Source organism: Saccostrea echinata, unplaced genomic scaffold, assembly GCF_033153115.1.
Source record: "Saccostrea echinata isolate AGI-Se365-2 ecotype Australia unplaced genomic scaffold, CSIRO_AGI_Sech_v1 ptg000001l, whole genome shotgun sequence".
Taxonomy (NCBI): Eukaryota; Metazoa; Mollusca; class Bivalvia; order Ostreida; family Ostreidae; genus Saccostrea; species Saccostrea echinata.
The window spans coordinates 43,760,526-43,785,559 of record NW_026889750.1 but is presented as its reverse complement, the minus strand read 5'-3'; the positions used below and the strand labels follow the sequence as shown (position 1 = coordinate 43,785,559).

Genomic DNA, 25,034 nt, shown 5'->3' with positions numbered 1-25,034 from the left:
ATTGAGCCCTGGCTAGGACCAGAACACTTGACCAAATGGTCCAGATGTTCAAAAATCTGGTAAAAATACCCTTCCTTATTACAACTTTTACACTTTTTGCGTCTGATATGCCCAAGTGCAGAGAAGATTTTTAAAGAAATAATGCATTTTCACTACAGATTCACTATATTATCAATAGAGCCCCTCCCCCCCCCCCTTCACCACCGAGAAACACCAGAGCCTCTCACCCTGGGACCAGAAGTTTCAAGTTTGCTCATCATAAGTAATCACTTTGTTTAACTGCTTAACATTAAGGAGCAGACAGGATCATTTAATAGAATTAATGCATTTTCACTACATTATCAACAGCCCCACCCTTATACCAGCACATCTGACCCAGGGGTCATGCAATTCACTACTCTGGAAGAAGCACTCTTGCTCATCATAACTATATACTTAGCTTCTTTGTTTTTTAACCAGAAGCAGAAAAGAATATTTTCAAAGAAATTTTGATTTTTCACTATATAATCAATAGAGCCCCCCCCCCCCCTTTTGACAAGGATCCTTGACCCTGGGGCCATGAGATTCACAATTTTAGAAGAGGCATCCTTGCATATCATAACAATGTACTTAGTTTGTTTAAATAGTACCCAGGGGCAGAGAAGATGATTTTCAAAGAATTAATTCACCTTCACTGTAGGAGCTATATAGCCCCACCCTAGCACAAGAACCCCTGTACCTGGGGCCATGAATTTCACAATTTTGGAAGAGGTGTCCTTGCTTATCATAATAATGTACTTAGTTTGTTTAAATAATACCCAGAAGCAGAGAAGAAGATTTTTAAAGCATTAATGCATTTTCACTATATAATAAATAGAGCCCCGCCCTTACATCAGAACCCCTGACCCAGGGGCCATGAAATTCACAATTTTGGTAGAGTTACTCTTGCTTATCATAACTATGTATTTAATTTGTTTAAATAATACCCAGGAGTAGAGAAGAAGATTTTCAAAGAAATAATGCACTTTCACTATATGATTTATATAGCCCCCCCCCCCCCCAGCACCAGAACCCCTTACCCTGGGGCCATGAATTTCACAATTTTGGTAGAGTCACCCTTGCTGATCATAACTCTGTATCTAATTTGTTTAAATAATACCCAGGAGTAGAGAAGAAGATTTTCAAAGAAATAATTGCACATTCACTATATGATCTATATAGCCCCACCCTAGCACCAGAACCCCTGACCCTGGGGCCATGAATTTCACAATTTTGGTAGAGTCACCCTTGCTTATCATAACTATGTATTCAATTTGTTTCAATAATACCAAGGAGTAGAGAAGAAGATTTTCAAAGAAATAATGCACTTTCACTATATGATCTATATAGCCCCGCCCTAGCACCAGAACCCCTGACCCTGGGGCCATGAATTTCACAACTTTGGTAGAGGGCTCAATGCTTATTACAATCATGTCAACAGTTTGACTGCTTGATGTCCAGGAGTAAAGAAGAAGATTTTTAAAGATTGCATTAATTTTGATGGTTTTAGCCCCACCCCTCAGGCCCCAGGGGGGCAGGGACCATGAAATTCACAAATTTTGTTCCCCTTCACACATAGATGCCATATGCAAAAATTGGCTGAAATTGGTTCAGCGGTTTCAGAGAAGAAGCTGAAAATGTTCAAATGTTAACACACGACGCACGACGGACGACGACGGACGAAAACGGATAGCAATAGGTCACCTGAGTGACTCAGGTGACCTAAAAACATAGAACTATTTTCCCAATATTTATCCTTTACAAAAATCTTATGTTAATACATAGTCAACTCCTATCCAGACACATGGAATTTACATTCAAACAACTTCACTTCTTCCCTCGAAAATCCAAGAGTGAACTCTTCATTGAACCAGGGTCTTAGTTTCAAGTTGACTATGCCATTTGGTTACGAGTTGACATGTTTGGTTTGAGTTGACTTAGTTACAAGTCGGTAAGTTAACTTGACACCCCAAAGCTTAGTCTTGTATTTAGAATAAAAGTAACTCAACTGATCCCTAACAGAGTCCAGTCTTGTTATGGCAGTAGTAATTCTACCAACCCCTACCAGAGCTTATTTAGTATTGTAATAGCAGAAGTATCTTACCCGATCCCTTCCCGAGCTCAGTCGTGTACTGGCACTTCTTCTCGGTGGAGCAGGTCTCCTTGTGGACTGGAATTTCAAAAGATGAAAAAGACAAATTATTATACAACAGTCATTCTCCTTATAACAATGATGATTAAAAATTTAATACATCTCTGCAGAAAATGATGAAAATACACATATTCTTTGTTAGATACTTGTGTACTTTTACTTTGTCACAATAAAAAAAACATAGGAAATCAAGGCTCACCTTGACAAATGTTATCTATAAGGAAGGCAAACTTCACATCAATTATTTTCTAGTTAGTGTGTATCCCGAGATCAATATCCATGTAAGTTTGGTATCAGTAGAACTTATAGTTACTTGGGAATGGACCAGCTCAAAAAACTTTAACCTGGTCACCCATCCAGAAAATGTGGGGCAATCCAGCATTCGAAGCAAGCCTGGTAGTGTCCATCCCTAGATGTTTCATTCAAGCTAGTTTGGTTCAATTATAGGGCTAATATTCAATCGTCTAGAAAATGTTGGTCAGATCCAGCATCCAAAGTAGATTGGATAATGTACATCCCTAGATGCATCATCAATGCAAGTTTGGTTCAGGTAAGGGCTAATATTCATTCATCTAGAGAAAGTAGTTCAGATCCAGCATCCAAAGCAAGTCTGGTGGTGTCAATCCCTGGATGCATCATTCTATGCATGTTTGGTCGAGGTGGGCTTATAGTTACTTGGGAATGAACTTGCATCTAAAACTTTAACCTAGATGCCCATGCCAATGCTGGGAGTATAACATAAACTCATCTCAACTTTGTCAAGGTGAGCTAAATATATTTTCCATGCCATCTTCCTTTTTAAACCATGAAGTAAGATAAAATCTCTTAGTGTTAAGAGTATGTAAATCCTGCACTACTTAGCAGGAGAAAAAAAGTAACAACAATCTCCTTATTTCGAGATGTTGTTTTTTTTCTCTTGTTTTACCTTTTCTCCTGGAATGACATCATAAATTCCAGACTGGGAATACATTTCCCTGGGACTGAGGGGTGGACTATCAGGGGAGATAAATGCTCCACAGGGAGGGGCAGGTAACCCACGTCTTTGCTGAACACTCATGTCTGACATTACATTGGCAACATCGGCGTAAGATGAGTCTTCCTCACTTTCATCATCTTCTGAAACAAAAACCAATGTCATCATCATCATCATCATCATCATTATCATCTAAAGTTATATTGTTATCATCTGAAACAAAAATCATTGTTACCATCATCATTGCACATTGAATTCAACATCTGAAAATTATTATCATCTCTATAAATGTAAATAATGAACATTATCGTAATCTTCACCATCTGAAAGGATTCAAGTTATTGATTTTATTTTGCCATTATAATTCTTGTAAAATCATGCTTTTAAAGCCCAGGTAAAAGCAAATTACAGGTTCAACTTTATCAATCATCATCTATCTGAGGTTTGTGTTAAATTTAGTTTTAAATTATCAGACTATCAAATACATCATCATCAAATTTAAGTCACATATTTAAATTACCTTCAACTCGTCAAATGTTCACACAAACACTGTATCTAAGCTATCCCAGTAGCTAATTAAAATAACAACACATTGCTGTGAATCGGGCCACTGTTTTAAACAATCTACTTTTATTAGCTACTATTACCACTATTACGCAGTGAGAGAAACCAGCCGAAAAAAATCATTACTTATGAGCAGTCACACTGTACAGTTATATAAGGATGTATTCGATACTCCAGAAGTTTGTTGACACACTGACAATGGAAAGGAAATAATAGAAAGTTATAATATCATATATATAGATCTACAAAAAATATACAATTATATTAATTTGCTTCTTTCAAAAATATGTTTTTAGTTTGATTCGTTCCAGTAACCCTATACATGTGTACTTAAGCTTCTCTTTCTCTTACCCCCTCTAAATGTTTAAATCCTTCGTGCAATGAGCTGTAAAATCACCAAGAATGCATTCAAATTTTGAAATTCATTTATCATTAATAAAAAAGTGAATATTATTAAACATTTTTGAAAAAAATATAAGCAACAATCTAATTCTATGATTTAAAATTTTAGCTCATTAAATAAGAGATGAGTATTTTGTTTGTCAACAGGACATCTTTAAGGAACTGTGAACATGACTTCACCTTCAACCCGAGCAAAAGCTGCAAATAGCTATCAAGGATAACCAAGTCTTTCATAAATATTGCATTAAAAGTACACCACTTTGTGTATCTACTATGAATTATGACAATAGTATGGAATCTATATTTGATTGATAATTTGATATATCCTCCAAAGTTAAAGAATTAAAACTAAAATATCTGGCTTTGGGGCCACCAATGCTGAAATTTTCTCAAATCTGAGATTTCTCAGAAAATTTGAGTTTTTCTCACCAAACTGTGCCACCAATTAAATATTTTCTCAAACTCAGACTTATCTTTTGAGTTTACTCTCAAATCTGAGAATTTTCTCAAACATTCGTGCCACCATTGTTTTTTTTCGACTCAGCTGAGAAAAAAATCTGAGATTTCTCAGAAAATCTTGAGATAGGTACATATTAGTCTCAAATAGAATCTCAAAGAATTATTTTACGGTAAAATGGTTGCAATATTATGACAGTGCATACTTTAATCCATGAATCAGGGTTGTCCCTAAGACCCAGGGGCCGGGGAATTTCCCTGTCTATAATGATGTGATCCCCCGGTTATTTTGGTATGCTTCCTAAATTCCCCATTAGGGGAGGAACCCCACACATGTGAGTTAAGGCTAGGTATAGGCGTATCTATGCAAATGAGCTAATAAAAAAGGATAAGAGGTATATTTATTATTCAGAGAAAGTGTTGATTTATGTTCTTATGCATACTTAGTACCCACGACATGTTAGAGCCAGTACACATTATGACGTCATATTATGACGTCACTGATCTTCCCTACTGGATATAATAAAACACATCAACAAAACAGCTTCGGCGCAAGGGATTACCCTATTTATTTTTACATAAAAATTGTATAATGCTAAGAAGAATAGTCTACAGATTAATAAAACTGCTGCACAAATCCTAGGCATTTTCTCATTTGTTCGGATTTTGAGGAAACTTATACCGGACTGTACATTTTTACCCTTATTCAACTTAAAACTTTACAAATTGAAATTATACCACTGAGCTGTTGATCTTTGTGCAGCAATACCAGCAAACTTTGGAATCTTTTGCTTCTAAATATACCTTGTTTCAGTTAAATTAAATAGAGCATGCCCTTGCGCCGAAGCATTTTTGTTGATATCCATTACAATCTTGTGTAGTAAAGAACAATGACGTCATAATATGACGTCATAATGTGTACTGGCTATCTCACGTCGTAGGTACCAAGTATATATTAGACAATAAGTTTTAACTTTCTCTGTAAAAAAGATATAGTCCTTAGGCATTTTAATTAGATTATTTGCATAGAAATGCCTATACCTTGCCTTAACTCACCTGCGCAGATCTCCTTCTACTTCTTAAATGTCCCCTTCTATTTCAATTCATAGGGACAACCCTGATGAATACACAAAATTAACATGCAAGCACAGAAAGCATGTAAATTCTTCCCAAAAGATCATCCTAGCTGTGATATACCGTATTAAAGAAAGGGGGGGGGGGGGGGGTCTTTCGCACATGTAAAAAATCTTATTATATTGTCCAAGCATTGAAACAATGCATTTGAAACTTTATGAAAAGAAAAAAAAGGAAAATAAGGAAAAAATAAAGAATTAAACAATATTTTTTGTGGCACGTTATACATAACTGATCGATATCCTCCAAAGTTAAAGAATCAACTGTAAAATACCTGGACAGGTGAAAGGTCTACGTGAACCCTTCTGAAAGCTTAGCTGACCTTGCTTCATCCTAATGCAACACTTTGGTCATTAAAAACAAACTGGCTGATTGTAAATCATAAAATTTATATTTTGATATTCTGTGTGAAATTTATAGGTTGTTACTTTAAATCAAATTTTAAATCTCACATTTGCACATAAGACAAAAACAACTTGACATTCTACGGATATCCCCGACACATTTTTATCCTGCGTTAAAACATTTTGGAGTGTTTCCTTCCCATTAAGAAAACATTCTAGAGAGAGTTTTCTTCCCATATTAGAGACACAAACAATACTTGTGTACAGTGTTTTCTTAGTAAGTAAAAATGAAGTCAGTGTAACCTACTTCCTGAGTATCTAAGTTTATTGTTTTACAGGAAGTTATTGTCTTCGTTCACAAATGATCCTTTTGTTATATTTTACATCTTCAGTTATCAATTTATTTTATGTTGACTTAAACTATGTTGAAATTATATTCTAAAATATAGGTATATCATGTAAGAATTAATTTTAATATCTTTTCTAAGCAGAATAATTAATTAACCTACAAAATCATTACCTCAAATTTCTTTTTTTTTTAATTTCATTAGAGCTGTATTGTCTTATAATACAGCCATGTTTCAGACTTCTTCTCATCCTATGGGCAATGCTTTTTTTGTCAGTGATTTTATGACTATACAGACATTCCTGTGGAAGCCCCCCACTTGTGTCCTTGTCAGTTTAATTAGAAACCTGGGTGTTGTTAAAAATCACCAGAACAAATTAACAACAGCTGATACATCACACCTGTCTTATTACAACAGTCCCTTCTAGACTTTAAAAGTAGAGGATTAAATTTGATTTAACATTCTCCATTCTATCAAGACAAAAAAAGAATAACAAATAGAAACTGCAGTTTCCATTACAAACATGTTTGTCAATTAATGTTACCCTCTGCTCTCAATGCCAGTTTTGATGGATTGATACAAGAAACATGTCTGAAAGAATTTCATGCTGCAGCTTTCATGTCATTAGAATGGAAATCAATACACATCGTCCAGAAAATCTGTGAATCCCTGACTAAACATTACACAGCCAATCTTCCCATGTTACAAGTCACATATATTTGTCTGATGCTTTAAGATCCTTTATCATTAAGAGACTGTCACCTGCAAGTTTGCTATTTGTAGTCTCTGCCATACACATCATAAAAGCATACTGTGCATTACTGGTCAATTTTAAAATGACATTGATCTGATACTTGGAATGTAAGATTAAGAGGACACCAGTTACAGATTTCAGAAATCAATGACAACAACAAAGACCCAGCCACTGGACCCTCAAGAGACTGCTGACTTACCTGTGTACAAGTGACAATCCTGGCTAACACACCATCTGACCCCAAATGACCCACTGACAACAAAGAGCCCTGCACCAATACACCACAGTCAGTATTTCTTAAAATTTCTATAATTACTGACATGTGCTTTGTAACAGTCCCAGAGAAAATTAAGTGGGTCGTACCATTCCACAGTGACAGGGGGGATGTCCCTCATGCATGGCGCGGTGAGATGCACATGCTAGGAAGAGTTGACTGTATGGATTGGGGGAGCTACTAGCTGCCTTTGTCATTATTGATTCTGTTGTAATGTCATTAGCTGTCTTCCCGCAGAGTGCTCTCAGCAATTAATGGAGCAAAAACTGACATGCTTCAGTGCCTTGAAAATAAATATCTAAAAACCTGCCACAGACAGATATAGAGTCAGCAGATGTTTACCAGAAAGGGGGAGGATTGATTTAACCAAATGTCAGCTGTGATCCATTAGGAGCGAACTCCTGGATTCCCTGAAGTAGAAGGGTGTGGGGGGAATGGGGGTGGGGGGAATGGGGGGGGGAGTCTCAGAAACCTTTCCAACCCATAAACAAATCATAACAAAATAAATTACTCCCTATGTATAATTGAGAATTGAATCTTTTTAGGTTTTCAAAAGATATCAGAAAATAAAGAATTACATTGTTTTGAAGGTTAGTACAATATAACATTAAGCTTTACATCTACAATCTAAAAAAACTAAAAAAAAAAAAAACATTTAACACATTTTAAAATATCTGAGAATTTTAAGAGTGAACTGATAACTGATAAATCATACTGTAAATTCAATTAACGTGACATATAATGATCCCATAGACCAAAATGCTCACCCAAATTGCCACTAATACATGTAATCCCACAAGTAGTTGATTCTCACTCATACATTGTATATAAATAATCTCTTTCACACACCCTAACAAATCCTCTCACTGGTATCTCACACTTAAATGTATATATTTTGGTTGTCCCGCTGAATCGTAGATCGTAGACTAATTAAAGCAACTTGCATAAAAATGATATATCATATTTCATTGAAATTTTCAGCATGTTTTTAACTACCACTTCCCAATAATTTGAAAAAATATGCAAAATATAATTGACAAAAAATAAATAACAAAGCAATTAAGAACTTTTTAATGACATATGGTATTTTTATAAAGTGTATGACCAAAAACATAATTTTTTTGAGATCTAAGTATTTCTTTATGTTAAGGAAGAAATTATTCATGTTTTTCAATAGCATTAACTTTGAGATAATTCTGCAAGTTTTTAAAACATCTGATATATCTCTTTTTAAGATATGATTGGTGTTTAAAGTGGAAAAAAATAAAGTTAGTTATTGCCAAGGATGCAAATGACTATGGAAAATGTAGGTCAAATCCAGCATCTGAAGCAACTCTGATAGTGTGCATCAATAAATGTATTTTTGGTGCAAAGTTGGTTAGCATAGGACTTACAGTCATTTTAGAAAGAAACTGCTCCAAAAACTTAATCTGGCCACTCATCTGGAAAATGTAGGTCAAATTCAGCATCTGAAGCAAGTCCAGTAGTATGTTCCTAGATGTATCATCCATGCAAGTTTGGTCCAGGTACGGTAAATACCAAAAACTCTAACTTGGTCACTCATCCACAAAAATTTAGGTCACATCCAGCCTCCGAAGCTAGCCTGGAAGTATGCATCCTTAGATGTACCATCCATGCAAGTTTGGTCAATACAGGACTTATAGTTACTTGGAAATGAGACCTGCTCCAACAACTTTAACCTGCTTGCTCATCCCGAGAATGTAGGTCAGATCCAGCATCTGAAGCAAGCCTGGTGGTGTGCATCCTTAGTTTGATCAATATAGGGCTTATAGTTACTTGGAAATGAGACCTGTTCCAAAAACTTTAACCTGCTCCAAAAGCTTTAACCTGGTCATTCTTCTGCTGAAATTGCAGCATCTGAAACCTATACTTAAGGAATGAATTTAATAGCTATCCAAGTTATACTTGTATTACCTGGGTTGGAACAGTTTACGCTTTTTTTTTATAAACCGCTTAATTTTGTAATTTAATTTTTCATCATTAAGTGTAAAAAATGAGACAATTTCTCCTTCAAAAATGCCTTCAAATTGTACATATTTTAAATGTAACGTCAAGTGGATTGATACGTTTTTGACATATTAAGTCATTGTGACATAGGCAACGCAGGTTATACGATATATTCTAATTTATTTTATCCAATCAAATGATGCATTACAACCAAAATTAAATTATATCTGATTAATGTCGAGCATAGAAGTACTTGATAAGAAATCAGATCCAAAAACTTTAACCTGGGACGCCGACGCCGAGGGTATTACATAAGCTCCCCCCAACTTCATTCAGGTGAGCTAAAAAGGACACTTAAGGTTTAAAACTAAAATGTATAAGATCTCCCAACCCCCACCCCAAGCCTATGACCTAAAAACAAAGATAAAAATCTTGTTACAGTTGTTCGAGAAGTGGTCAACATTGACCATCAGAAAACTAAATGAAAAGAAAAACAGCATACTGGGTTAGATTTGGCAAGATCACTTTTCAGCAAATTGTCAAAGAGATTGGAATGATATAAACCAGCTAGGGTGACATTTATTAAGAATTTAAATTCAGTTTGGTTTCAAAATGTGTGTAACAGATATCTTAAACTCCATCAAAAAAACGTTTTGCATGCTGGAGAAAATTCTACAACTTTCCCCCAGAACGAAATGACACTGAATTCCATTGCTCCGGTTGGCCAAACAATTAATGCACAACCTTTTCCTTTGACCTGTTTTTATTTGAAAACATATTGGATTGAAATTAATAATGTATACCAGGTAATCCAAAGCAAAGTAAAGATTTCAGGAGAATGTGCTCATTACTCTTCTGGTAATGTGCAAAGCCTACAATTTAATGGGAAAACTCTAATATACAAAGAAAATAAATACCTATTTGGGAGGCAAATCAAAACAAGAGGCCCATGGTCCACATTGCTCACCTGAGAACATTGGCTAAGAAAAAAGCAAAAAAAAAAAACAGTTCATTATTGAACAGCTTAAAAGCATAAGTGGTCCTGACCCACCCCTAAAACAAGGGGGGGGGGGGGGGGGTCATGATTTTAACAAAATTGAATCTACACTTACTAAGGATGCTTACATATTTCTTTGGCTGACTGTCCTACAAGTTTGAGCTTTCATTGTGGCCCCACACTACCTGTGGGGGTCATGAATTGAACAAACTTGAATCTACAGCACCTGAGGGTGCTTCCATATATCTATGACCAATCATTGCTTTGGTGTTCTCGAGAATAAGATTTTTGAAGATTTTTCCTATAAACTCCTATGTTAAACTTTGATTCTCCATTGTGGCCCCACCCTACCCCCGGGGGTCATGTTTTGAACAAACTTGAATCTACTCCACCTGAGGATGCTTCCGTATAAATATGACCAATCATGGCTTTGCTGTTCTTGAGAAGAAGATTTTTCCTATATATTCCTATGTAAAACTTTGATCGTCCACTATGGCCCCACCCTACCCCCAGGGGTCATGATTTGATCAAACTTGAATATACACTACCTGACAATGATTCCACATGAGTTTCATCTTTCCTAGCCCATTGGTTCTCGAGAAGAAGATTTTTAAAAGATGCCATTAATTTTTCACTATTTTGTAATTATCTCCCATTGGAAGCGGGCTAGGCCCTTCATTTGAACAAACTTGAATCCCCTTCACTCAAGGATACTCTGTGTCAAGTTTGGTTGAAATTGGCCCAGTGATTCTTGAGAAGAAGATGAAATTGTGAAAAGTTAATGACGACGACAACAACGATGACAGACAACGGACAAATTTTGATCAGAAAAGCTCACTTGAGCCTTTGGCTCAGGTGAGCTAAAAATTGCACCATTATAAAGTATCTTCTCCCACACATTATCTAACTTAATTTTTCAACATCTCCCATAGGTATATGAATCTTCTTTCATTGAGGACATAATTTGCTTTTTGTATTAATAAACTTCTTTGCTTTGCACAAAAGCCTCTATACATTAAAGGTCAGACGACACGTTCCTCTAATACATGTATCTGTATTTGCATTCCTTTGTAATATAACAAAAATATTTATAATTATCACTATATCTTCATTTCTAAATTATTTTCAAAATATCTGAAAAATAAATATAAATTAATTAACCAAAAATCGTGATATCAGCAGTTCTCGTGATTTCCAGTACAGGATTATATAGGAAATGCTACCCCTGGGATCTTGCACAAATGCCTGGTAATGTATCTCCATTTTTTGTGAGGGAACTTCGTAAAGTAGCAAAATTTCAATCAAAACATCTTGTGAAAACATATACATTTTTGAGGAACATGTCGTCTGACCTTAATACAAGACATAATGCTTAGTACCATGACTACCTCATGATTATCTACCCAACACTCACTCTTTTGTGGCAAAGTCAAAAAAGCACTAAATCTTGCAGATTTCTGGGATGTAACAATCATGACAATCATATGACAATTGAACGATTCAAACAAATAAAATGTAAAAAGAAAAATGTATTGCTGAGGGTTGCACTTCAGATAGTATATCATCTAATTTGGGATGCTTAAAGTATTTTATTGACATTTAAAGATTATCAGAGAGAAATGGTTGAATTGTTAGCAGAGTTGGCTTAACAGAAAGTATCAATAGTAGTACAAGAGAAGAAGACTTGCTCTGAGGCCCGTAAGATTTATTAGCATGATTCACTGAATATTCAGCAAGATATTTCACCAGGACTTCTTTATTATGTGTTCTTAAAAAATCCTCAGTGATCAGATCTCATTTCCTGTCTCCATCGCAAAAAAGAGGGTTCCATTAAGTAATTGTGATATCAAGTTAATAAATTTGTGCAATTTAATATCAATTTCATATGTCTACTAAAGAAAAGGGTTGTCTTAAAAGTTGTGTGACCTTTGTCAAATTTGATATTTGTTTTTGCTTTTCCACTAAAGATTACAGTTTTAAACTCAGCAGATGAATGCCATGCAGACAGGTGGACAGACAATGAAACCATGGCAATATAAAATATAAGTATATAACACTGACCGGATCTGTCTCCTGGAACTTGGTCATACTGGTCCAGGATATCATCTAAACTCTCTAGAGATCCCTGAACATCTGCTTCTCTGAAAAAACAAAACAAATCTACAATTTCATTTACCAAATAACTAAACACTATCTGAAGAGAATACTGGAGAAAATGTGAGTTGTTGTTTTCTCTTTTAATAAACAAACATCAAGAGAATACTGGAGTTGAGAAATTGTTATCAGAGTTGTCTCTCTTTCATCAAATTCAAAAGGTTAGACCACAAGTGTTTGTCTGCATCATAGACAACAGCTGTATGAGCATGCACTAATTTTTTCTTTCAACCTTCATTATGTGTTCTTTTCTTATCTATTCCTTTGTAAAAATTTATTTCCACTTTGTCCACACCGCATATGTATTCAGAATGAACTCTAATTATATGATGTAATTTTCAGAACAATTAATTTCAAGTAGATTGTTTTATTTTGAATTCTTTATTAAAACACAAAAACTTAAAAACTTTCCGTCACTTGATTCTCACTCACTGTATAATGATGATTGCATATGTATTTTATATGCAAAACAAGAGGCCCATAGGCCACATCACTCACCTGAGCACTTGGCTAGAGAAAAGCATGGACAGAGTTGCAAATAACCACTCGCAAATGCCAGTAATATTGTCTATGGGCGAACAACTCGAGTATCTTACCACCCACATTGTGAGGTCTCAAAGTGAAGGAAAATGCATTAAGCATGGAATATCATACAAGTGGTATCAAAATCCACAGAAAAATGAAAGAAGTACATGTACTTTTTGGAGATTTTGATACAAAAAAAATCAAGAATTTTTTTTTACTACATGGACAGAAGATTGTGGGCCCATAAGTATCAATGTGGGCTAGTAAAGCTTGTATAGTTGTGGGCCCACATGGCTCCTAAGCTTTTAAAAGTCATTTGCAACTCTGATAGGAGGCATGATTTGAACAAACTTAAATCTATACTAACTGCAGATGCTTCCATATTTCTTTGTCTAATGGTTTTAGAAAATTTTTACAGATTTTTGTTGTATATATTTCTATGTAAAAGTTTGATCTTCTATTGTGGCCCTGCCCTACTCCCGGAGGACACGATTTGAACAATGTTGAATGTTGAATCTACACTACCTGCATGATGATGCTTTTGTATCAATATGACTAATCATGGCTTTGTTGTTCTTGAGAAGATTTTTAAAGGTATTTCCTATTTATTCTTATGTATAACATTGATCCCCTATTGTGGCCCCATCCTATCAAACGGGGACCATGATTTGAATAAATTTGAATCTACACTACCAGAGGATGCTTCTGTATTAATATGACTGATCATGACTTTGCTGTTCTTAAGAAGATTTGTAAAGGTATTTTTTTATTTATTCTTAGGTATTGTATTGATCCCCTTTTGTGGCCCTACCCTACATGTACCATACAGGGGCCATGATTTGAACAATTTGAATCTACACTAGGTAGTGAAGCTTTCACATAAGTTTCAACTCTTCTGGCCCAGTGGTTCTTGTGAAGAAGATTTTTTTAAAAAGATGCCATTAAATTTTTACTAATTCTTAATTAGCTCCCCTTGAAAGAGAATATTGCCCTTCATGTGAACAGATTTTAATCCCCTTCACCAAAAGATGCTTTGTAGCAAGTTTGGTTGAAATTGGCTCAGTGGTACCAGAGAAGAAGTTGAAAATGCAAAAAGACTTCACACGACACATGGCAGATGACGTACAGAACATCAGCACCAAAATGATTTTAAGGACTCTTACTCTGTATCTTCTTGCAGCTTGTGAACTCTGACCTCATCATGTTCTCGCTGATACTGTATCCAGGAAGTCACCTTATCATGCTGCAACGCCATCTGGCGACACAATTCTTGGACTTTTGTCTCATTCATCTTCATAGAAATCTTCTGTAGCTCTGCAAATTTTTTCTTGGCCAAATATCTCCTGACAGCTTTAAAAGAATTTTAAATCTCAAAATCTAGGGAAGGGTGGATTAAAATACCAAGATAACATGATTTTTAAGCTGTCAAAATTGAGACATGCTTGTTTTTTTAAAATACAAAATTTCTGTCATGAATGTACAAGTTACTCCTAGAAGAAGGAATCCAATTTAAATATTCCTCCTGTATCCTCCATATGAATTACAAATGAAAGATAACTGCTATTAGTGCAAGTGAATCTTCAACTGCATTAGTACAGTATCAAAAACTATCCTTTGATTGTAATCTAATACTTATCCATATCCTTTCTCTATGTACACTATATATTATGCCTGACCTGATTCGCAATCTTAAAAATAAATCTGATCAATATAATGACCTTGATGTAGATGACAGAGCAGGTGTTAGTCTATCTGACAAAGATCTTACCCTGAACTGTGATGATCTTGACCTATCTGACAATTACCTGGACTAAAATAACCCACCCCTACCTGACTGACAAAGGATGATTTTCTTCTTGACTTCATTGGACACTTGGTCAATTTTCCTTAAATCTTCCTCATGGAAAAACACCTTAGATTTTCCAATCTACGGAGATTCAAAGATTTAACATAATTAACATTTTTTTCTTTTTAATGTAATAAAGTTTGATACTTTTATTAAAAATCATTACAGATTCAAGTGCAAAGCACGACTAAATGTGCAAGCAGTTCACGTTAAGGTTCAATTACCCTCTGATAAGAGAGACAACTCTCATTGGGTTTATTGACTGTTACTCCCTTAAAAGTTGTCAAAAGCAATTTCTGTCAAATTTTGCACCACAAAGGTATGTTGAAATTGTTTGCAATCAATTATGATTTTGATATTTTGATATTTTTGGAAAATATATCATAAAAGCAAAATATTTACACAAGTGAACGGAGGAATGATTAACCTTAAATAGCTGTAGATGAAATTAAATTAAATTTGCATGTTTTAATCGAAACAAAAATTTCAACTCCAGTAGAAAACAATGCTCCAAACAACAGAAATTACTGGGAAAACTTCATCTTCTGATTTAAAAAAAAAAAATTATTTATTATTTTCTTATTTATTCATTAGTTTTATTATATTTTTTTATTTTTATCATTTTTTAATTTTGTTTGTTTGTTGTTTTTTTTTTGGTTTGCAGATTGAATCACTACAACTTTCCAACAAGTTTTTGAAACCTAGGATATTTCCAAGCATTTCTGATAACAGGCCCATAGGAAGCAATTTCAGTTGGGGGGGGGGTTACATTTTCAGTTGAGGGGGCACTATCAACTACCAAAAATTCTTTGAAAAGCAAAAAAAAGTTTGTTTAGTTTGTGTTACCTTGTGATGAGCAGAGTTTGTGTTCAGTCCACAGAAGCGGATAACCTCTTGACATTTCTGTTCATCAGGGATCATGCTGTGGGGTGGTACAGCAAAGGTTCTCAGTGTCTCAAAGCTGTCAGCAGAAAAAACAAATATAACTCAAAAATTATTTTAATATGGGTGCCTAATAAGGAAACAAAGTTTCTTTGAATTGATTTTTTTTTGGGTATATTTTGTCAAAGATACATCAAAAGTCAAATGTGTTTAATTCACTTTTCTATAAATGAATTTTTTTAAACAAAGAAAGAAAACAATTTTGCAAAGAGAATCTTTATCTGGTGTTTCTTAACAATTCATTTACAGCAAGCTATGTGATTGACCACATTAAAGTTTAGTTTTCCTTCTAAACACAAATGCAAAAAAAATGTGTCTATGGCTTTAGATTATTGTTGATTTTTAAAAACTTTTTCTAACAAATAATTTAACTAGAGTAAAAGCACAGTAGCTGAACAACCATTATTCTTACAAAGGAAGTACCATCACCAGTCCTGAAGTTGGTACCAGATGATGCACCTTTGACTGTAAGAGATATTTTAGGGACAATATTTTCCCTACTTACACAACTAGGAAGTCAATGAACTTGAATTATGAGTAATATCCATGGTGATCCTGCTTAAATATTTTCCCTACTTACACTTAGAAAGTCCATGAACTTGAGTCAGGAGCAGTATCCATGTAACCACTTTAATTTTTCCTTACTTACACAACTAGGAAGTCTCTGAACTTGAGTCAGGAGTAGTACCTATGGTAACCATATTGTTTTTCTCTTACTTACACAACTAGAAAGTCCCTGAACTTCAGTAGGGAGCAGTATCTATGGTAACCATATTGTTTTTCTCTTACTTACACAACTAGAAAGTCCCTGAACTTGAGTCAGGAGTAGTACCTATGGTAACCACATTGTTTTTCTCTTACACAACTAGAAAGTCCCTGAACTTCAGTAGGGAGCAGTATCTATGGTAACCATATTGTTTTCTCTTACTTACACAACTAGAAAGTCCCTGAACTTGAGTCAGGAGTAGTACCTATGGTAACCATATTGTTTTTCTCTTACTTACACAACTAGAAAGTCCCTGAACTTGAGTCAGGAGCAGTATCTATGGTAACCATATTGTTTTTCTCTTACTTACACAACTAGAAAGTCCCTGAACTTGAGTCGGGAGCAGTATCCATGTTTCTTGATCTTGATTGTCTCTGTGATCCCTGTATACCTCATCTGAGCCAGCACGTACTCTGGGACAAAATGGAGGGGTTTCCTGTCAATGTTGGGTCGGATACAGCGTATAATCTGTGGGGTGGCTGTCTGGATCTTTGTCATCAGGTCTGACAAGGAGTTCTAAAACACAGAGAATTTGTAGGGTCAAACTGCTCTTGGTAGTTTGTACAGTTATAAATTACCATGTTAAAAAATTCCCAAAATTACCTAATAAATTTCTGATCCCACCCCATTTTCCCTATCCGGTAAGATGATATTAAAAATTAAAGAGTACATCAGTTACCTATATTTATATTGAAAGAAAAATGTATATCGAAAGAAAGAAGTGTCAACAGGTGAAAAAAAAAACATGAGTTACTGACCCTGACCTGTGGGCTATAATGCTCACTTGGGTATCCTTTCAAATTTTAACTTATAGCTCCTATAAAGAAGATTTGAGATTTCAATACTTTTAAAGCTGTTCACCAAAAAGAAATGTGATGAACTTCAGACTTCTGTGGGAAGGAATGAGACAAATGTTGTGTCACCAGATGGCACTGCAGCATGATGAGGTGACCAACTCCCCACAAGGTAATTATCAATGAAGTGAATTGAACTGATAAAGGACATCAAAAAAAATCTGTTATAAGACCCCAAATAGCCTTTAAAAGATTCTTTAAGTATAGTAAAGTTTCAAATTCAGATTATGTAAGACTTAACTATACATGAATAATTAATAATTATGAACAGGAAACATAACAATGTACATCACATATATGGGTTTTTGTATGCAAGTAAGGTTCAGCATTTGAACCATATCTGGTTTAAGCATCCTTAGATGCATCATCCATGTAAGTTTGGTCACCATAGGGCTTATAGTAACTTTAAAGTTAGACCTGTTCCAAATACATTAACCTGGTCACTCATCCAGAAAATGTGGGTCAGATCCAACATCCAAAGTAGGTCTGGTAGCATGCATTCCCTAGTGCCTCATCCATGCAAGTATGATTGAGGTACATCTTATTGTAACATTAGAATGAATCTGCTGCTCCAAAAATATCAACCTGTCCATTGATCTGGAAAATGTAGGTCAGGTCCAGCATCTGCAGCAAGTCTAGTAGCGTGCATCCCTAGATGCATCATCTATGATGTCACCAAAGGGCTTTTAGTTACTTCGGAATGGACCTGCTCCAAAAACTATAACCTTGTCAATGTAGGTCAGATCTAGCATATGAAGCATGTGTGGTAGTGTGCATCACTAGATGATTCATTCATGCAAAATTGGTCAATACCCGGGTACATGCTTTACAGTTGGAAATGAGACCTGCTCCAAAAACTTTGAAATCCTCCAAAAACATTAACCTTGTCATTCTTTGGCTGAAAATGCAGAATCTGAAACCTTGACAGGTACAATGAAACATACTAAGAGCATCGTCCATGCATCTCTGATCAATATAGGGCACAGAAGTTCTTGAAAAAAATCTCCTCCAAAAACTTTAACCATTTAAAAATGACCATTGAAATCAAAAACCAAAAGATGGAATTTCCTATATTGGTGATATCCACAAGAGTTGATATACAATGAAATCAGACCAAAATACGGAATTTCCTATCTTAATGATATCCACAAGTGTTAATTTACAATGAAACAAACCAAAATACAGAATTTCCTATATTGGTGATATCCACAAGATTTTTGATTTACAATGAAAAACTGACCAAAACTGTCAAAGGAGTAGCTTTTTGAAAGAAATTCACAGGTATTTCAATATTTATTTATGCCAACAACAATCACTGAAATCAAAAACCAGTGCACAGAATTATGCATCTGATCATCAAAAAAGCCTGCTCATTGTAAGTCACATCTAGTAATTCCAGTATACTGACCTTAAAATGAAAACCCATTGTAGATGGTCCCTTCTTCTCATATGCTACCACAGGGACTACTGGTTTCTTGAAAAAATTACACAAAATATTTATTTACAACAACAAAACAATAGGTAACAACAATACCCACCTGGCATATACGGCTACTCTGCATAAAATATTCATGTTATATGATACAGGCAGTAAGATCATCAGATAGAGAGACACTTAACAAAAATGGGAAGAAAACTCCAAAACTTAAAACTCTCTGAAGAAATTTTTGCATGTATAGAGAATTCTTTCTTTTGAAATTATATTTACAAAAAGTGATATATTTTACTTCTTTTCACTTTTTTTTCCATGTAGGGGTAACATTGTATATCAGATTGCAGAAAAAAGTTTTAACCACTAACCCTAATTCTATGAACAGTTCAATACACTGTACCACTTCCAAAGGAAATTAAAAGGAATTTTAATTGTAGACTTCATTTGTATCAAGCTGCCATGAAGGTTCAATGAACCTCTTCTCAGAGAGATTACTGTCTCTGGAATAATTTCTATTATTACTTTATAAAATTGTCAAGTTTAAAGAAATTTCTCTCGAATTTTGTCCCGCAAAGTGTTCTGAAATTGTTTGTATTTCAGTAAATCAAAATTAGATTCCTTTTGGAAAACCATTAGGGTTTAAACAAATTTTTCATGACTTAACATAGGGAAGATGAATCTAACTCAGAAAAGTTTGTACCTACCTTTTTAGATTTACCTCCCTTGAGTTTTTTGAAGAAGTCAAAAGGAGACTGTTTTGACTTTCTGGATCTCTGTTGCCTAGCGCTAGGAGCCAGGGAACCGGTTCTGGTTATCCGGCTCTGAAACAGCTCCTTTACCAGTAGGCTGTTGCTGGCTGAAAGGTTAATTATAATGGCACTGTTTTCTGTTTCAACAAATTGAAATGTTTATGCAATCCTTTCCTGAGTGAAATAATAAAAAAAGCAATATAATGAACAGTTGAGAGTGACTGCAATCTGATGGGCAAAGAATGAATAGGAATTAAAACATAACTAGAGTGTTCCAAGAAACGCATGTGTGGCCTGCTTTGTAGCTTCATTAAAGATGTAAATAAATCTAAGTGTCAGCATTCTAAAACTTTTCTTGAGAAAATAATTGGCTAGGAACCATATGTAGCTCTATAAGATTTTGGTTTCTGTAAAAATACAAAAGGAGCTTACTCTTCATGGTACAGAGTATGGCATTAGGCATTGTGTCCCTGTTCTTTTCTAACACACCCATCAAATCATACTGAACCACGCCTGCATAATGAACAATTGTAAATCGGGGTCCTCGGTCCTTAGGGGCCTTGTAGACCTCCGGGAACTTTGCTCCTGAAAGAATTTCATTTATTTCATTGCACATGGAGAACATCTTCAAGATACTTTTTTTGTTAAATCATAAACTTAATAGCAATATCTAAAATTTTTCTGAACCATTTTGAATATTTATCTGTAATGCTTCCTTTTCTGATACACTCAAACCTTGTTATCTCGAATTTGATGGGACCGAGAAAATACTTCGAGATATAAGAGGATTCAAGATATCCAGGGTAAAATACTTAAGAAATAAGCGCTTGGGACTTCAAAATCACTTCAATATATCCATGGTATTTGAGATATCAGTATTTGAGATACCAAAGTTCAACTGTATTTACCTGGACCCTGATGAAGTTTGGTTGCCAGAGAAAAATCTGTTCCTTTTGGGAATCGGCTCTCCTCATCTATAATGGCTAGAATTCCTACATTTTTCTACAACATAATGATAGTATGATAAGGACAATGGCAACTCTATTGTGATTTAAATTCTATTCAAATATTTCTATCACTTAATTTATTTTTAACAATGCTGATTTCTTGAGATAATAAATGTGATTCTACCTCCATGAAAGCATCAATGATTGGTTGGTTATTTTTGTAATTTATCTCCACCAATGGCACGCCTTCTAACAAACAATCCTCCTGCTCCTTCATAAATAGATACTCATTGGTGTAACACTGCATCTGCTCATTGGCCAGATTTATACAGATCTGAGAAAAAAACGAAGTTCACAAGAACAGGTAGGTTAAATTACATGTACCTTCAAATTTAAAGATTTTCTTCTGAAATCTGATGATTTTAATTATACCTGCTCAAAACTGTTTCTGTTAAAATTCTCAAATCCAAAGATGTCTAGTATGCCAATCTGGTACTGGTCCCCACTGACAAATAACAAGGAAGAGAACTTCTGTATAATGTCACTGTTTGTAAGGGGAAATATACAAATAACAAGGGAGAGAACTTCTGTACAATGTCACTGTTTGTAAGGGGAATTATAATTGTGTATTGGGAGACATCATAAGTATGTTCTTTTATTATAAGAAGAAAAAACACTTTCTGTGATGGGTATGGGGAAACAACATGAGCAGACTAAGGAGGTTGATGGACAAGTGATAGCCACCTCAGCTGTCTCTCTAAATCTAATGCTAGACTTCATAAGCATATATTAATTAAACAATCATTTTCCTAAATATCACTCAATCCAAATATCATGCAATACTTTTATATCAGGACTGCCACAAGTTCAGCAGCAATAGTACTTCAGTGGAGCAACATGATATCCACTGAAGTAAATCTGGAAACATGTACAAGTCAAATGAACTAGTCTAACAAACAGAGAGACAATATACATGTACATTAAAAAATGCATATTGAAAACTAAATCAAGAAATTAGCTGACAAAACAAAACAAAAAATTCCAAACTCTGCTTGGCTTGACCCAGATTCTGTGGATATTTGAAATGCACTGAAATGAAAAAGTAATGGAACGCCAAAGTTTCAAAGATTTTGTGGCTAGCCGAGAGTAAGCATGCACATTAGAATAATGTGATGCCTGCAGAAACTGTCAAGAACAAAACTTGGTAAACTGCATAAAAAGCTTCTAGCTCAGAAATAAGTTTCTTAGCATTCACTATAAGTGAATTATTCCTTAATAACATTTGTTTAAAAACTTATCTAGTCCCAACACAGGAATCAATACCAACTAAGTGCTTCCAATAGAATAAAATTTGTATTCTAACACAGACATAGCTAGCTAATCTTCACAATTCTTACTTATATAATGATTTGTTTGAAGCACTGAATTCATTTCTCTTGACAAACATCACTTTAAAAAGAGAAAATACAAAGCCACTGACAAATTCAGCCAAGTTTTATCTGACCTTTAATTTCTAAGTTTGACTTGACCCACTGACCTGTGATTTCTAAGTTTGTCTTGACCCAACATGAATCAATGACTTTTACCAATTATGAGTTTTCTATGTTCACTTTGTGTGACTGTTGTGATCCTATTTAAGAGGTAAGAATAAAGAAAATATTAATCAGGATAAATATTAAAATCAAAAATGTTTGAATCCATTATGGCATATCAAAGTTTTGCTATGGCTTTAAAAGTTCAATATCCTAATGGCTGATTTGCGAAACTCTGTCATGAACTGGGTTGTTTGAATATGTTAAGGAATGCACATAGAAAGCATGCAACAAAATCAGCATTAACACCTGGGCATGCAGTAACTGACACCTGGGGAAAATTAAACTTACCTAGAAGCTAAGGAATGGCAGACAGCTACTGGAATTTGACAGTACATGTATTGTTTGTCAGTGTTTTAAGCTTTCAAACATTAAACTTATATATATGTCAGTTCAGATAGCTACTTTTACTTTTTGTAATGAATTTGAAGATTGTAAGAAAAAAAAAATTTCTCCAGTAAAAATATATGTTCACCTGCAGAAAATTTTAAATAAATCTTTTAAACTTAGGAATATGCTGGAAAAGTGTTGTGTTCTATCTGAATCTAAATTTCGTTTTGAAATTTAACATGAAATATGGAATTGGATCATCCTTTCCGATTTTCAGCAAAGAAGAATACTTAGAGAGTCTCACTAGAACCTGACCGATTTTTAACTTGAAATGGTTAGAAACATGAGATACCTGGGGTCAATGGGCTGTATCATCTGATTGATTCCATTAACAATCCAACTAAACAGGCGACTATATATAGCCTTAGCAAGGGCATCGCGGCAATCTCCTGCTTGTTGTTTGGTACGATCCTTCCTAATCTGCTCTCCTGCAAATGAGCAAAAAAGAACATAATTTTTTTTTAAAATAGAACTCTTACACAAGTCAGATATTGTGAAAAAAAGATACATGAAGTGTGCACCAAGACGGCCTATACTGTATGCAGGGTTATTTTCGCCCCGTGTTATTTTTGCCCTTTCACACTTGCAAACAATTTTGCACCATTTAAATTCGCCCAGTAACAGATCTGATTAAGAAATTTTACTGTGTTCTTTGAATTCACTTTGTTTTAAATTCTCCTACCTATGAGTAGGGCAAAAAGGGACGAAAATTTTCCTATATACAATATATAGAGGATCTACTACAGCTATTGTTTTAATGTATCTGCTTTTAAAAAAAATGTGCTTGGGGAAGGAGGTTAATTCTTTACTCCCCTTTCAACAATCAGTACCTACAGTAGGTCATCATCATCCCGCTGTAAGGGCTGACCTTTACACTGGAGACCTTTTACACACTGCACATCAGGAAAACCTCCATTTACCTTGTGCTATAGTAAATATTATCAACTGACATACTGAATAAAACTTAAATAACTAGTTACCTCGTGTCATGGTAAATTCTGCCACCAGGGCTGATCCAAGCTCCTCACTAGAGACATCTAACATACTCGACGCTGAAAAAACAAGAGGCCCAAGGGCCTTAACGGTCACCTGAGTATAATACAACAATTTAGAAGTTAAATACACTGATAGATGAAGCTTTGTTGCCCTAAAGCAAGAGAAGTAGGAAGATCAGGATCAACAAAATAATTAGTCTAGTATTCAGTATCAACTCATAAATTAAGTTCTAATCTTTCCCCCCACGTAACACTATCACCATGCAGACTATTAACAAACTATTAGTGCTTCTGTACTATTTTTAAACCTATATTAAGACCTCTAGCATTGACCTCTCTTACGGTCTTTGAAGAACTTTTAATAAGATAAGTTATTTTTGTCTCATTTTTATTTATCTATTACTTACAGGTCTACCTGATTATTAAAACTAAGAAATTCCTTTTTGAATTATACGATAAACATTCTTGCATAATTATCTTATTCTATTAACCTTTCAAATACATTATTTACAGTGGTTAATTATCAAAGGTGAATGGAAAAGGGGAATAACTTCTCTCAGTAGAATACAAATTAATAGAGCCCTGCCCAGGACCAGAATGCTTAGACAAATGGTCCCGATGTTCAAAAATCTGGTAGAAATATGCTTACTTATATCATTTAAACTTTTACTCAGTTTGCTCCCGATATGCCCAGAAGCAGAGAAGAATTTCACAGGTACAATGCATTTTCACTGCAGATTCAACAAAACTTACCCTAACACCAGAACCCAAGACAAAGGGTCAAGAAATTTACAAATTTGGAAGAGTTACCCTCAACATCATAACTATGTACTTCAAAGAATTAACACTTTTCCACTATATTATCAAAAGCCCCCCCCCCCCCCCCCCCCCCCGTTATGCCAGAACCTCTGACCCAAGGACCACAAGATTTAAAAATTCTGTTCGAAGCTCCCATTTTCATCATAGCTAAGCAATTTATTTATCAGCTCAACACTAAGGAGCAGACAGGATTAATTAATGATTAATTAATATAATTAATGCTTTTTCACTATCTAATCAATAGAGCCCCCCCCCCCCCTTCCTCAAGAACCCAAAAACTGAGGCAATATAATTAAAAATTTTGGAAGAGGCATCCTTGCCTATCATAATCATGCACTTAGTTTGTTTAAATAATCTCCAGTAGCAGAGAAGAAGATTTTCAAAGAATCAATGCATTTTCACTAAATAATCAATAGAGCCCCACCCTAAAACCAGAACCCCTGACCCTGGGGCCATGAAATTCACAATTTTGGAAGAGGCACTCTTGCTCATCATAACTATGTACTTAGTTACTTTATTTAATACCCAGGAGCAGAGAAGAAGATTTTCAAAGAATTAATGCATTTTCACTATATAATCAATAGAGCCCCACCCTAACACCAGAACCCCTGACCCTGGGGCCATGAATTTCACAATTATG

General features: G+C 34.9%; 1 protein-coding gene across 1 annotated transcript in view; it reads right to left on the bottom strand.

The window, feature by feature from the left end:
- LOC133197696 (unconventional myosin-XVI-like) overlaps positions 1-25,034 on the bottom strand; it is a 67,185-nt gene that overhangs the window by 29,522 nt on the left and 12,629 nt on the right. Inside the window, exons 16-30 of the mRNA XM_061333853.1 lie at positions 23,561-23,632; positions 22,873-23,008; positions 21,031-21,103; positions 20,783-20,932; positions 20,560-20,653; positions 20,084-20,236; positions 19,607-19,758; positions 18,879-18,944; positions 16,927-17,132; positions 15,755-15,869; positions 14,893-14,989; positions 14,226-14,412; positions 12,445-12,524; positions 3,096-3,286; positions 2,123-2,188 (exon numbers count right to left, since the gene is read on the bottom strand). Coding sequence (XP_061189837.1) covers positions 2,123-2,188; positions 3,096-3,286; positions 12,445-12,524; positions 14,226-14,412; positions 14,893-14,989; positions 15,755-15,869; positions 16,927-17,132; positions 18,879-18,944; positions 19,607-19,758; positions 20,084-20,236; positions 20,560-20,653; positions 20,783-20,932; positions 21,031-21,103; positions 22,873-23,008; positions 23,561-23,632 — 1,838 coding nt within the window. The remainder of the gene's footprint in view (positions 1-2,122; positions 2,189-3,095; positions 3,287-12,444; positions 12,525-14,225; positions 14,413-14,892; positions 14,990-15,754; positions 15,870-16,926; positions 17,133-18,878; positions 18,945-19,606; positions 19,759-20,083; positions 20,237-20,559; positions 20,654-20,782; positions 20,933-21,030; positions 21,104-22,872; positions 23,009-23,560; positions 23,633-25,034) is intronic.